Source organism: Oncorhynchus mykiss, chromosome 4, assembly GCF_057628025.1.
Source record: "Oncorhynchus mykiss isolate SJ-2025 chromosome 4, ASM5762802v1, whole genome shotgun sequence".
NCBI lineage: Eukaryota > Metazoa > Chordata > Actinopteri > Salmoniformes > Salmonidae > Oncorhynchus > Oncorhynchus mykiss.
Window position 1 is genome coordinate 82,623,094 of NC_143025.1, and position 12,472 is coordinate 82,635,565.

Consider the following 12,472-nt stretch of genomic DNA (forward strand, 5'->3'; position numbering starts at 1 on the left):
GAATGATGAACACAGTTCAATGCCACCATACCTAAATTAATGATGAACACAGTTCAATGCCACCATACCTAAATTAATGATGAACACAGATCAATGCCACCATACCTAAATTAATGATGAACACAGTTCAATGCCACCATACCTAAATTAATGATGAACACAGTTCAATGCCACCATACCTAAATTAATGATGAACACAGTTCAATGCCACCATACCTAAATTAATGATGAACACAGATCAATGCCACCATACCTAAATTAATGATGAACACAGTTCAATGCCACCATACCTAAATTAATGATGAACACAGTTCAATGCAACCATACCTAAATTAATGATGAACACAGTTATTTAATAACAGCTGTCATTATCCATTATCACAAGTATTAGCCTGGTCTACCTTATCAACACATGTTTTACTAGAAGTCACAAAGATTTGAACCTGGGTGGGTGGCCTACCGTGATTGGTGGAGGTGTTGGGGCGGGTTCCTCATAGGTGTAATTGCTGTTGACATAGGTCCGCACGAATGGTGAGATCTTGGGGGAAGACAGAGATACATTTGCATAAGCTAAACATATAGTACTATCAACACTTTATATTCATTAACTGGCTTATGTTCTTATCGCACTCTTCTCTGTAAAAGAGTGACCGAAATATAGTCAGTTAATGGCATGAAGTGATGTGTAGACAACACAGTACTTCTGTAGTTGCTACAATTGTAAACATGTGGAGCCATAAGACTGTACCTTAGAGGGGCATTTCACAGGGATACCATCATCAAAGTACAGTTTGACAGTCTTCTTGCCCAGAGGCTCCAGCTAAGGGAACACAAGAGCAAGGAGAATGATTTACTAACATCTCAGTAAATTCAAAAGAACTGGGGTGATGCTATGATATCCTGGATCAACTGAATATGTAATGTGTGTCCCTCAATGACAAAACACAGTATTCTGCTTTGGGTAGTAACAGTCAGAGCCATTTATACAGTATATATACACAGTATATATACTACCGTTCAAAAGTTTGGGATCACTTAGAAATGTCCTTGTTTTTGAAAGAAAAGCACATTTTTTGTCCATTAAAATAACATCAAATTGATCAGAAATACAGTGTAGACATTGTTAATGTTGTAAATAACTATTGTAGCTGGAAACGGCGGATTTCTCATGGAATATCTACATAGGAGAACAGAGGCCCATTATCAGCAACCATCACTCCTGTGTTTCAATAGCACATTGTGTTAGTTAATCCAAGTTTATAATTTTAAAAGGCTAATTGATCATTAGAAAACTATTTTGCAATTATGTTAGCACAGCTGAAAACTGTTGTTCTGTTTAAAGAAGAAATAAAATTGGCCTTCTTTAGACTAGTTGAGTATCTGGAGCATCAGCATGTGTGGGTTTGATTTCAGGCTCAAAATGGCCCAAAACAAATAACTTTCTTCTGAAACTCGTCAGTCTATTCTTGTTCTGAGAAATGAAGGCTTTTCCATTCGAGAAATTGCCAAGAAACTGAAGATCTCGTACAACGCTGTGTACTACTTCCTTCAAAGAACAGCGCAAAACTGGCTTTAACCAGAATAGAAAGAGGAGTGGGAGGCCCCGGTGCACAACTGAGCAAGTGCACAAGTACATTAGAGTGTCTAGTTTGAGAAACAGACACCTCACAAGTCCTCAACTGACAGCTTCATTAAATAGTACCCGCAAAACACTAGTCTCAACATCAACAGTGAAGAGGCGACTTCGGGATGCTGGCCTTCTAAACAAGGACATTTCTAAGTGACCCCATACTTTTGAATGGTATATATATATATATATATATATATATACACTGCTCAAAAAAATAAAGGGAACACTAAAATAACACATCCTAGGGTCTGAATGAATGAAATATTCTTATTAAATACGTTTTTCTTTACATAGTTGAATGTGCTGACAACAAAACCACACAAAAATTATCAATGGAAATCAAATTTATCAACCCATGGAGGTCTGGATATGGAGTCACACTCAAAATTAAAGTGGAAAACCACACTACAGGCTGATCCAACTTTGATGTAATGTCCTTAAAACAAGTCAAAATGAGGCTCAGTAGTGTGTGTGGCCTGCACGTGCCTGTATGACCTCCCTACAACGCCTGGGCATGCTCCCGATGAGGTGGCGGATGGTCTCCTGAGGGATCTCCTCCCAGACCTGGACTAAAGCATCCACCAACTCCTGGACAGTCTGTGGTGCAACGTGGCGTTGGTGGATGGAGCGAGACATGATGTCCCAGATGTGCTCAATTGGATTCAGGTCTGGGGAACGGGCGGGCCAGTCCATAGCATCAATGCCTTCCTCTTACAGGAACTGCTGACACACTCCAGCCACATGAGGTCTAGCATTGTCTTCCAATTGGAGGAACCACACCAGCATATGGTCTCACAAGAGGTCTGAGGATCTCATCTCGGTACCGAATGGCAGTCAGGCTACCTCTGGCGAGCACATGGAGGGCTGTGCGGCCCCCCAAAGAAATGCTACCCCACACCATGACTGACCCACCGCCAAACCGGTCATGCTGGAGGATGTTGCAGGCGTCTCCAGACTCTGTCACGTCTGTCACATGTGCTCAGTGTGAACCTGCTTTCATCTGGGAAGAGCACAGGGCGCCAGTGGCGAATTTGCCAATCTTGGTGTTCTCTGGCAAATGCCAAACGTCCTGCACGGTGTTGGGCTGTAAGCACAACCCCCACCTGTGGACGTCGGGCCCTCATACCACCATCATGGAGTCTGTTTCTGACCGTTTGAGCAGACACATGCACATTTGTGGCCTGTTGGAGGTCATTTTGCCGGGCTCTAGCAGTGCTACTCCTGCTCCTCCTTGCACAAAGGCGGAGGTAGCGGTCCTGCTGCTGGGTTGTTGCCCTCCTACGGCCTCCTCCACATCTCCTGATGTACTGGCCTGTCTCCTGGTAGCGCCTCCATGCTCTGGACACTACGCTGACAGACACAGCAAACCTTCTTGCCACAGCTCGCATTGATGTGCCATCCTGGATGAGCTGCACTACCTGAGCCACTTGTGTGGGTTGTAGACTCCGTCTCATGCTACCAGTAGAGTGAAAGCATTCAAAAGTGACCAAAACATCAGCCAGGAAGCATAGGAACTGAGAAGTGGTCTGTGGTCCCCACCTGCAAAACCACTCCTTTATTGGGGGTGGTCTTAATTTCCACCTGTTGTCTATTCCATTTGCACAACAGCATGTGAAATTTATTGTCAATCAGTGTTGCTTCCTAAGTGGACAGTTTGATTTCACAGAAGTGTGATTGACTTGAAGTTACATTGTGTTGTTTAAGTGTTCCCTTTATTTTGAGCAGTGTATATACACACACACACACACACACACACACACACACACACACACACACACACACACACACACACACACACACACACACACACACACACATACATACACACACACACACACACACACATACATACATACATACATACATACACACTGTACATATATGACATGTCACATATATTGATGACATGTCAGGCTCTATATAATTTATAGATGGATACATTGTGATAGTGTTATTGAGTCTCACCATGTTATTCCAGAGAGCGCGGGCTATCAGAGTATGGGTCTTCTGACTGAGATGGAAGCAGTCAGGACTGAAGTAAGTACGGTCTGGACGTCCATTCTGTGGGTGAGACAGAGGGGACAGTTTGAGTGTATGTGTGTGGCACCATGAAAGGGCATTGGAATCACACAGATTGATCAGTTAACCTATTGTTGATTCACAGTTAAGAGGAGTGACAATGCAGTGTGCCTAACCTCTGTCTGGGGAACGATGATGTCTCGTAGGAAAGGCTGCAGGACCACCGTGAAGTTGTTATGAGTGTCGTACCGTCCTGACTCCACAAGCTCATGCAGTCCACGCTGAAAGAGGTTAGTTTGTTTTTGTTATTGGTAATTCATCATCACGCACTATAGTATTTACCATAGAGTCAAGTATAATATTGTGGTCCCACATGCACTGCAGAATTAGTCTTTGCCATACCTGATAATCTCTGTTTAGACCATTGAGTTGACGAAGTGCTTCAGAACCCTCCTTTGGCGAGATGACACAGGGACACAGAATACTGAAGGAGAGATACAAGATCAGGTGTTATTGATCTTCATTTCAGAGATCAGGTGTTATTGATCTTCATTTCAGAGATCAATGTGTTATTGATCTTCATTTCAGAGATCAATGTGTTATTGATCTTCATTTCAGAGATCAGGTGTTATTGATCTTCATTTCAGAGATCAGGTGTTATTGATCTTCATTTCAGAGATCAATGTGTTATTGATCTTCATTTCAGAGATCAATGTGTTATTGATCTTAATTTCAGAGATCAGGTGTTATTGATCTTCATTTCAGAGATCAGGTGTTATTGATCTTAATTTCAGAGATCAGGTGTTATTGATCTTCATTTCAGAGATCAGGTGTTATTGATCTTCATTTCAGAGATCAGGTGTTATTGATCTTCATTTCAGAGATCAGGTGTTATTGATCTTCATTTCAGAGATCAGGTGTTATTGATCTTCATTTCAGAGATCAGGTGTTATTTCAGAGACGGCACATTGGCACATTTCCCTGCATATGGCAAACATATGAAAGTGGTGGCTTGATGAGGAGGATTATAGATAGGCTGCATCTAGATTCAAAGTGTGCACTTGCACATTCCCCATCATGGATTTTACAATGGTGAAAACTCCTTCCAGCAAATGCTCTAGTTAGATTCTACACCTGCAGGGACAGACACTTACTTGACAAGCCAGGTAGGGCACTTGAGATCTGCATTTAAGTCTGTGTGCATCTGTCTCAGGACGGGGATGTAGAGTGGCTCCACCAGATTGACCAGGGCTCTAGGGACCTTTGAGGGGGAGAAGGAGAGAGACCGAGAGAAGGAGAGAGACCGAGAGAAAGAGAGAGACAGAGAGAGAGAGAGAGAGAGAGAGAGAGAGAGAGAGAGAGAGAGAGAGAGAATGTTTTTCAAATTGAAAAAAGTAATTGAAAACAGAGGAAAGCTTGTGCTATCTGATCTGATCTGTAAATGCAAGAAGGTGGAAAAGGGACAAATTAAGAGAAAACTGTGACACGCCTTCAGCTCCTACCTGTTTATGAAGGTAATCCAGAGACTCACGAATGTGTCGCACATAGTTCTCAGTGGAATAAAACAGCTGTGGGGCAATAACAGGTAGTGACAGTCAGAGCAATGGAACATTACAGTATCACTGCAGACAGAGTTGTTAGAGAAGGTCACGATATAGAATGGTGTCGCATTTTATTGTAACGTATACACATCGTATTGGTACTCACAGAGCTGTGGCAGTAGTCACACATGTCATTGCCTCCAATGAACAAAGTGATCACTTTCCAGTCTTCTTGGAAATTAACAAGCTGTGTAAGGGGACATGTTCAGATAATATGAACTTGTGTATCATATCAATCTATGTGTGGTAGACAGTGGTGTTAAGTACAAATACTTTAAAGTACTACTTAAGTCGTTTTTTGGGGTATCTGTACTTGACTATTTATTTTTTTAACTTTTATTTCACTACATTCCTAATGAAAATAATGTACTTTTTACTCTATACATTTTGCCTGACACCCAAAATTACTCATTACAATAGTCCAATTCACATCAAGAGAACACGTGGTCATCCCAACTACCTCTGATCTGGCAGACTCACGAAACACAAATGCATTGTTTGTAAATCATGTTTGAGTGTTGCAATGTACCCCTGGCTATCCATAAATTTAAAAAACAAGAAAATATATTTATACTTTTACTTTTGCTATCGATACTATAAAAAAAATATATATATATTTTTACCCCTTTTCTCCCCAATTTCGTGGTATCCAATTGTTGTAGTAGCTACTATCTTGTCTCATTGCTACAACTCCCGTACGGGCTCGGGAGAGACGAAGGCTGAATGTCATGCGTCCTCCGATACACAACCCAACCAGCCGTACTGCTTCTTAACACAGCGCGCATCCAACCCGGAAGTCAGCCGCACCAATGTGTCGGAGGCTACACCGTGCACCTGGCAACCTTGGCTAGCGCGTGCAGTGCAGCGCCCTTAACCACTGCGCCACCCAGGAGGCCTGCTTTCGATACTTAAGTATATTTTAGTAATTACATTTACTTTTGAAGTATATTTAGAACCAAATACTTTTGGACTTTTACTCAAGTAGTATTTTACTGGGTGACTTTCACTTTTACTTGAGTACATTTCTATTAAGGTATGTATACTTTTACTCAAGTATGACAATTGGGTACTTTTCCCACCAAGATTCAAATATAATTCAGGATAGTCTCTAACCGAGTCATTCTTCATCCTGGCCACCAATGCTCGCACTTGTTCTGGTATGTCTCTTCAAAACAAACACAGACAATCCAACATCACCATTCAGCAAATAAAAACAAAAAAAACTATTCAATATAAAACCTATTCAGTACATTTTCAGTAAAACCTATTCAGTAAAATATAGTCAGTCAGTAAGGCAGGTATGTCTGGATAGAAAATGATCAAATGGATGGGTGATGAGACTTACTTGGCTTTTCCCCCGGCCACAGCCTGGTTGAGGAAGGCCTGAGGGGTGTGCTCTTTGCCTTTGCCCACTGAGAAGCCGGTCAGGGAGGGGTTAAACTCACGCAGGATATCTGAGCAGTAACACAAAAGAAAACGACACATCAGTCCAACCTGGATACATTGATCTGGGTAGCCCACATTGAACCACTAAAACCAGAAGCCATGGAGAGCTGCCGCTTTCAAGGAGCAGGACTCTAACCCGGAAGGTTATAAGAAATCCCGCTATGCCCTCCGACGAACCATCAAACAGGCAAAGTGTCAATACAGGACTAAGATCAAATTGTATTACACCGGCTCTGACGCTCATCCCGATGTGGCAGGGCTTGCAAACTGTTACAGACTACAAAGGGAAGCACAGCCAAGAGCTGCCCAGTGACATGAACCTACCAGACAAGCAAAATTACTTCTATGCTCGCTTTGAGGCAAGTAACACTGAAACATGCATGAGAGCACCAGCCGTTCCAGACTACTGTATGATCACGCTCTCCGTAGCCGATGTAAGTAAGACCTTTCAACAGGTCAACATTCACATTCGCAGGACCAGACGGATTACCAGGGCGTGTAGTCAGAGCATGCGCTGACCAACTGGCAAGTGTCTTCACTGACATTTTCAACCTCTCCCTGACTGAGTTTGTAATACCAACATGTTTCAAGCAGACCAACATAGTCCCTGTGCCCAAGAACACTAAGGTAACCTGCCTAAATGACTACCGACCCATAGCACTCACTTCTGTAGCCATGAAGTGCTTTGAAAGGCTGGTCATGGCTCACATCAACACCATTATCCCAGAAACCCTAGACCCACTCCAATTTGCATACCGCCCAAACAGCTGCACGATTGAGAGCATCCTGGTTGCATCACTGCCTGGTATAGCAACCGCTCAGCCGTTCGACTGCAAGGTACTACAGAGGGTAGTACGTACGGCCCAGTACATCACTGGGGCCAAGCTTCCTGCCATCCAGGACCTCTATGTCAGGGGGTGTCAGAGGAAGGCCATAAAAATTGTCCAAGACTCCAGCCACCCTAGTCGTAGACTGTTCTCTCTGCTACCGCACAGCAAGCGGTACCGGAACAACAAGTCGAGGTCCTGGCCATGTTCTGTTATAATCTCCACCCAGCACAGCCAGAAGAGGACTGGCCATCCCACATATGCTCTCTCTAATTCTCTCTTTCTTTCTCTCTCTCGGAGGACCTGAGCCCTAGGACCATGCCCCAGGAATACCTGACATGATGACTCCTTGCTGTCCCCAGTCCACCTGACCGTGCTGCTGTTCCAGTTTCAACTGTTCTGCCTTATTATTATTCGACCATGCTGGTCATTTATGAACATTTGAACATATTGGCCATGTTCTGTTATAATCTCCACCCGGCACAGCCAGAAGAGGACTGGCCACCCCACATAGCCTGGTTCCTCTCTAGGTTTCTTCCTAGGTTTTGGCCTTTCTAGGGAGTTTTTCCTAGCCACCGTGCTTCTACACCTGCATTGCTTGCTGTTTGGGGTTTTAGGCTGGGTTTCTGTACAGCACTTTGAGATATCAGCTGATGTACGAAGGGCTATATAAATAAATTTGATTTGATTTGATTTGAGGTCCAAAAGGCTTCTTAACAGCTTCTACCCCCAAGCCATAAGACTCCTGAACAGCTAATCAAATGGCTACCCAGACCCCTCTTTTACGCTGCTTCTACTCTCTGTTTATTATCTATGCATAGTCACTTTACCTACATGTACAGTACATACTAACACAATTACCTCAACTAACTGGGCCCCAGCACATTGACTCTGTACCGGTTCCCCCTGTATATAGCCTCGCTTGTTATTTTAATGCTGCTATTTAATTAATTATCACTTTTATTTATTTTTAATTACTTGACACTTATTTTTATTTATTTTTCTGAACTTCTTAAAGCATGTTTGGTTAAGGGCTTGTAAGTAAGCATTTCACCATAAGATCTACACCTGTTGTATTCGGTGCATGTGACAAATAAAATGTGATTTGATAATGATACACATAGGAGAACGGTATTTTACTTACTTATTGTACATGTGTAAATGTGAATTCCAGCATTTTATCAATATTTTGGCTACATTTTGGTAACATTTTGGCAACAATTTGGCTACATGAGCAGCCTGATAACTAAAAGAAGATGACAGCGTTAAAAGAAAAGGAGACTCACTGGGAAGAGTGGTGACAGTGGTGAGGTTCTCGTCTCCACCCACACTGAGAAACACAAAGACAGAATATAGACTGGGTAGGGATGCCCACCATATAGATTAGTGTTCACCTCTCCCAGGTAACACACAGCACAGGAAGATGAACTGACATTGACACTCCACTCTGAACTATTGTTTTATTACAGGGGTGATAAGGACCCACCTCCATGATAAACCCCGGTACTGCGTCGTAACATCCAGTAAGTTGTTAACACTGGATCCCGATCCAACACCGTTGCCCGCCTGCCGACCAGTCAAAGAGAGTGTTATGGAGATAGCAATAGCATGAGTTTAATAATACAGATAGAAATCACATATGATAAGTGACAGCCCTACAACTGGGTAATGTAGATTAGCTCACAGTATGTAAAGTAACTCAATCATGTACTACAGATAAAAGGTAAACAAGGAGTAGGTGACTTACTGTCAGAGAGTCTCCCACTGCAGCTACGACTTTGATATCGCCAGGCCGAAGGGCGTGAACTGTGAATGCATAGAAGATGGATCAGGTGATGAGAATGGCGTAAGGCAAACTTTATCCAGATAGCCCTATCAGAAACCTGTTAACACCTACCTGTCCTTTCTCGGAAAGTTAAATGTTCCATAACTCAGTAAGATAATTTCAACAAATAACTCTAAAAGCTGTATACTGTATATTGAGAGGATTCATCTTACCTGAGGTGGGTGTGGAGTTGGAAGGGCTATGGTCCTGGCAGGGCATATGAGTGCCCATGATCTGATGACAAGACACGCAGAGGACATCCAGAGTCATTACCATGTATAATGTGTACACAGACACCACAATGTGCAGGGCCTTACAGTACATCAGCCGTGATCAACAGGCCTGACAACAATAACTCACAGGGTCGAAAAGAGGAGAGAGCTCATTGGTGTGATCTGAGGGAGAGTTCCGCTCTGTTCTCAAGAAAGGCCGGTCCTATTGGAGAGAGGGGGGGGAGAGAGAAAGAGTGAGACAGAGAGAGATAAAGAGAGACAGAGAGGAGGACAGATGAATGTATAGAGGGTGGAAGATGAGGATCAGTAGGGTTAAATCATATCATTGACTGGGTGGTTCGAACCCTGAATTCTGATTGACTGACAGCCATGGTATATCAAACGGGTATGACAAAACATGTATTTTTACTGCTCTAATTATGTTTGTAAACAGTTTATAATAGCAATAAGGCACCCCGGGGGTTTGTGGTATATGGACAATATACCACGGCTAAGGACTGTGTCCAGGCCCTCCGTGTCGCGCCTAAGAACAGCCCTTAGCCGTGGTATATTGGCCAAATACCACACCCCCTCGGCCTTATTGCTTAATCATACTATATTGTGTGTTGAGACGTTCATCTAGAGTAGTTTGCTGTAATGGGAATATTTAAGATGAATAAAGTTCATATTTAATTTAGTGATCAACACAATGTTTAGCATATTTGGAATTTCTGTAATACACATACTTGCCAGTGTTCTATTTGTAAAACTCAAGGCGCAGGTTGATGGTCACTAGACTTGTTATGGATTATTATCATATCTGATGATAGTGGTTGACGCCAGACTGGAGGTACAAGGACCAAGGACACACTGATTATTCAGTGTTGTATCGATGGCATTCTATGAACACTTTATGATTCTGTAGCAGCTGACAAAGTCACTGTCCGTCAGGCTGGTGTTTATAGAACATCTGATTTGGATACAAAAGGCCCGTCTCCAAGAGGCCAGTTAGACATTTTCTCTGCATGTGTCTCCCTGATTGACTTGACAAACGACTGATGTCCTTTTTGTTCTATTGGAAATTCATATTACACTCAGGTTTACACTCATATACTGTATGTACATTCTATTCTATTAATCCCACAAATGTACTGTACGTGACAGATTTCAGGACTGGGTTCAAATAGTATTTGTTTTCTTTCAAATACCTTAGCTGCAGTTCATTGAGCTTGTCTAGTCCAATGGAACCAACGCATCATCCCCAAGTGCAAACCCCGCTCATCTGGCAGTCCAGACAGGCCCAGTTAAACGCAGAAAGTATTTGAAAGAAAAACAACCCCGGGTCAGGTATGTGTTGGAGGCTTGCCGCGCTCTCTCACCTCACTGGGGCATGGCACCGAGATGATCATATCATTGTTCTCCATGTTCTGCTGGCCTATGGTGGGCTGCAGCTGAAAAACAGAATAAAAAAAAACAGAGTCAATTCTCCTTTGTTTGCCTCAACTAGGACTGAGAGCAGAGACAATGCCACAGTGTGTTAGCAGCATGGGGAGTATATGGTGTGACTCACCAAGTTGGCCCACATCTGTACGGCTAGTTTGTCTGTGTGTAATGCACCCGCTCTGGGGGCAGCGCTCTGTACATAGATTAACATTTGTGTTACACACACACGCACGCACGCACGCACGCACGCACACACACACACACACACACACACACACACACACACACACACACACACACACACACACACACACACACACACACACACACACACCAATAACAATTCAGCTCTGCATCACACAGTGAGAGAGTCACATTAATGTATAAAAAATTGGGGGAAGCTTCAATGGCTTGTCACTCACAATAAAGGAGGCTGGGTCTGCTGTGATGAAGGGGACATCCTGCAGTAGGACGGTGAAGTCATCTTTGTTGCTGTACCACTGCTTCTCCACCAGGTGTCCGTCAAGGGACTCCTACTGACCACCATGAAATAGAGTTAGGTAAAAATGAACTATGTACAATACACCTATTTAACTGAAATGTTTGTCCACTAAATCCACAGCCAGGAGAGATTAGTGTACAACTTTATTTTTCACTTGTATAGTCCCCTGTGCTACAACCTCTTCTGTTCATATGTTGTTTATTCTATTTTGCAGTATGTCCTGTAAGGAGTTTTTATGATACCATTTTTTTGGTTGAAATCAGACAATAAAATGCAATCTAATCTTATCTTATCTTATTTATATGTGGACAAGAGTATAAACAGGACATAGGTCAGGGACCATCAACCAGATTCACCCGCGGGACAATTTTTTTATAAGAGGATGGTCGGTGGGCCAGAACATCGTTACAAATCATTTGTAGACTGCAATTTGATTGCAAGAACCACAAACAGATATAATATTTGACAAAAACATGATAATTTCAAACCTTGCTTACATTTGTATATGATCACGTGTCTCTCTATTATGCGTGGGAATACTTGGGAAAAGATTTCCAAAATTAAATTAACTGGTAGGTTTTTTTTGTCCAAACAATTTGGGGGGGGGGGGGATAAAACCACAGTGGGGCCAAATTCGACCCTGACATAGATGTTGGGGAGATAGGGGAGATCACATTGATGTAAGTTATTGATGTAAGACATTGATGATGTAAGACTGGTGATGTAAGACATTGATAATGTAAGACATAGACATTGATGATGTAAGACATGAATAATGTAAGACATTGATGATGTAAGACATGAATAATGTAAGACATTGATGATGTAAGACATTGATGATGTAAGACTGATGATGTAAAACATGTGTAAGACATTGACGATGTAAGACATTAATAATGTAAGACATTGACGATGTAAGACATTAATAATGTAAGACATTGATGATGTAAGACATGAATAATGTAAG

General features: G+C 42.5%; 1 protein-coding gene across 2 annotated transcripts in view; it reads right to left on the minus strand.

Moving 5' to 3' along the window:
* Positions 1-12,472, minus strand: part of LOC110522516 (phospholipase B1, membrane-associated) — a 42,975-nt gene that overhangs the window by 19,630 nt on the left and 10,873 nt on the right. For both annotated transcript variants that reach the window (XM_021600962.3, XM_021600961.3), the window contains exons 11-28: positions 11,426-11,536; positions 11,131-11,196; positions 10,940-11,011; positions 9,709-9,783; positions 9,522-9,582; positions 9,271-9,329; positions 9,010-9,089; positions 8,810-8,853; positions 6,596-6,704; positions 6,364-6,415; positions 5,357-5,437; positions 5,152-5,217; positions 4,804-4,910; positions 4,052-4,133; positions 3,826-3,930; positions 3,596-3,691; positions 749-820; positions 461-538 (exon numbers count right to left, since the gene is read on the minus strand). In XM_021600962.3, the coding sequence (XP_021456637.2) occupies positions 461-538; positions 749-820; positions 3,596-3,691; positions 3,826-3,930; positions 4,052-4,133; positions 4,804-4,910; positions 5,152-5,217; positions 5,357-5,437; positions 6,364-6,415; positions 6,596-6,704; positions 8,810-8,853; positions 9,010-9,089; positions 9,271-9,329; positions 9,522-9,582; positions 9,709-9,783; positions 10,940-11,011; positions 11,131-11,196; positions 11,426-11,536 (1,416 nt within the window). The remainder of the gene's footprint in view (positions 1-460; positions 539-748; positions 821-3,595; positions 3,692-3,825; positions 3,931-4,051; positions 4,134-4,803; positions 4,911-5,151; positions 5,218-5,356; positions 5,438-6,363; positions 6,416-6,595; positions 6,705-8,809; positions 8,854-9,009; positions 9,090-9,270; positions 9,330-9,521; positions 9,583-9,708; positions 9,784-10,939; positions 11,012-11,130; positions 11,197-11,425; positions 11,537-12,472) is intronic.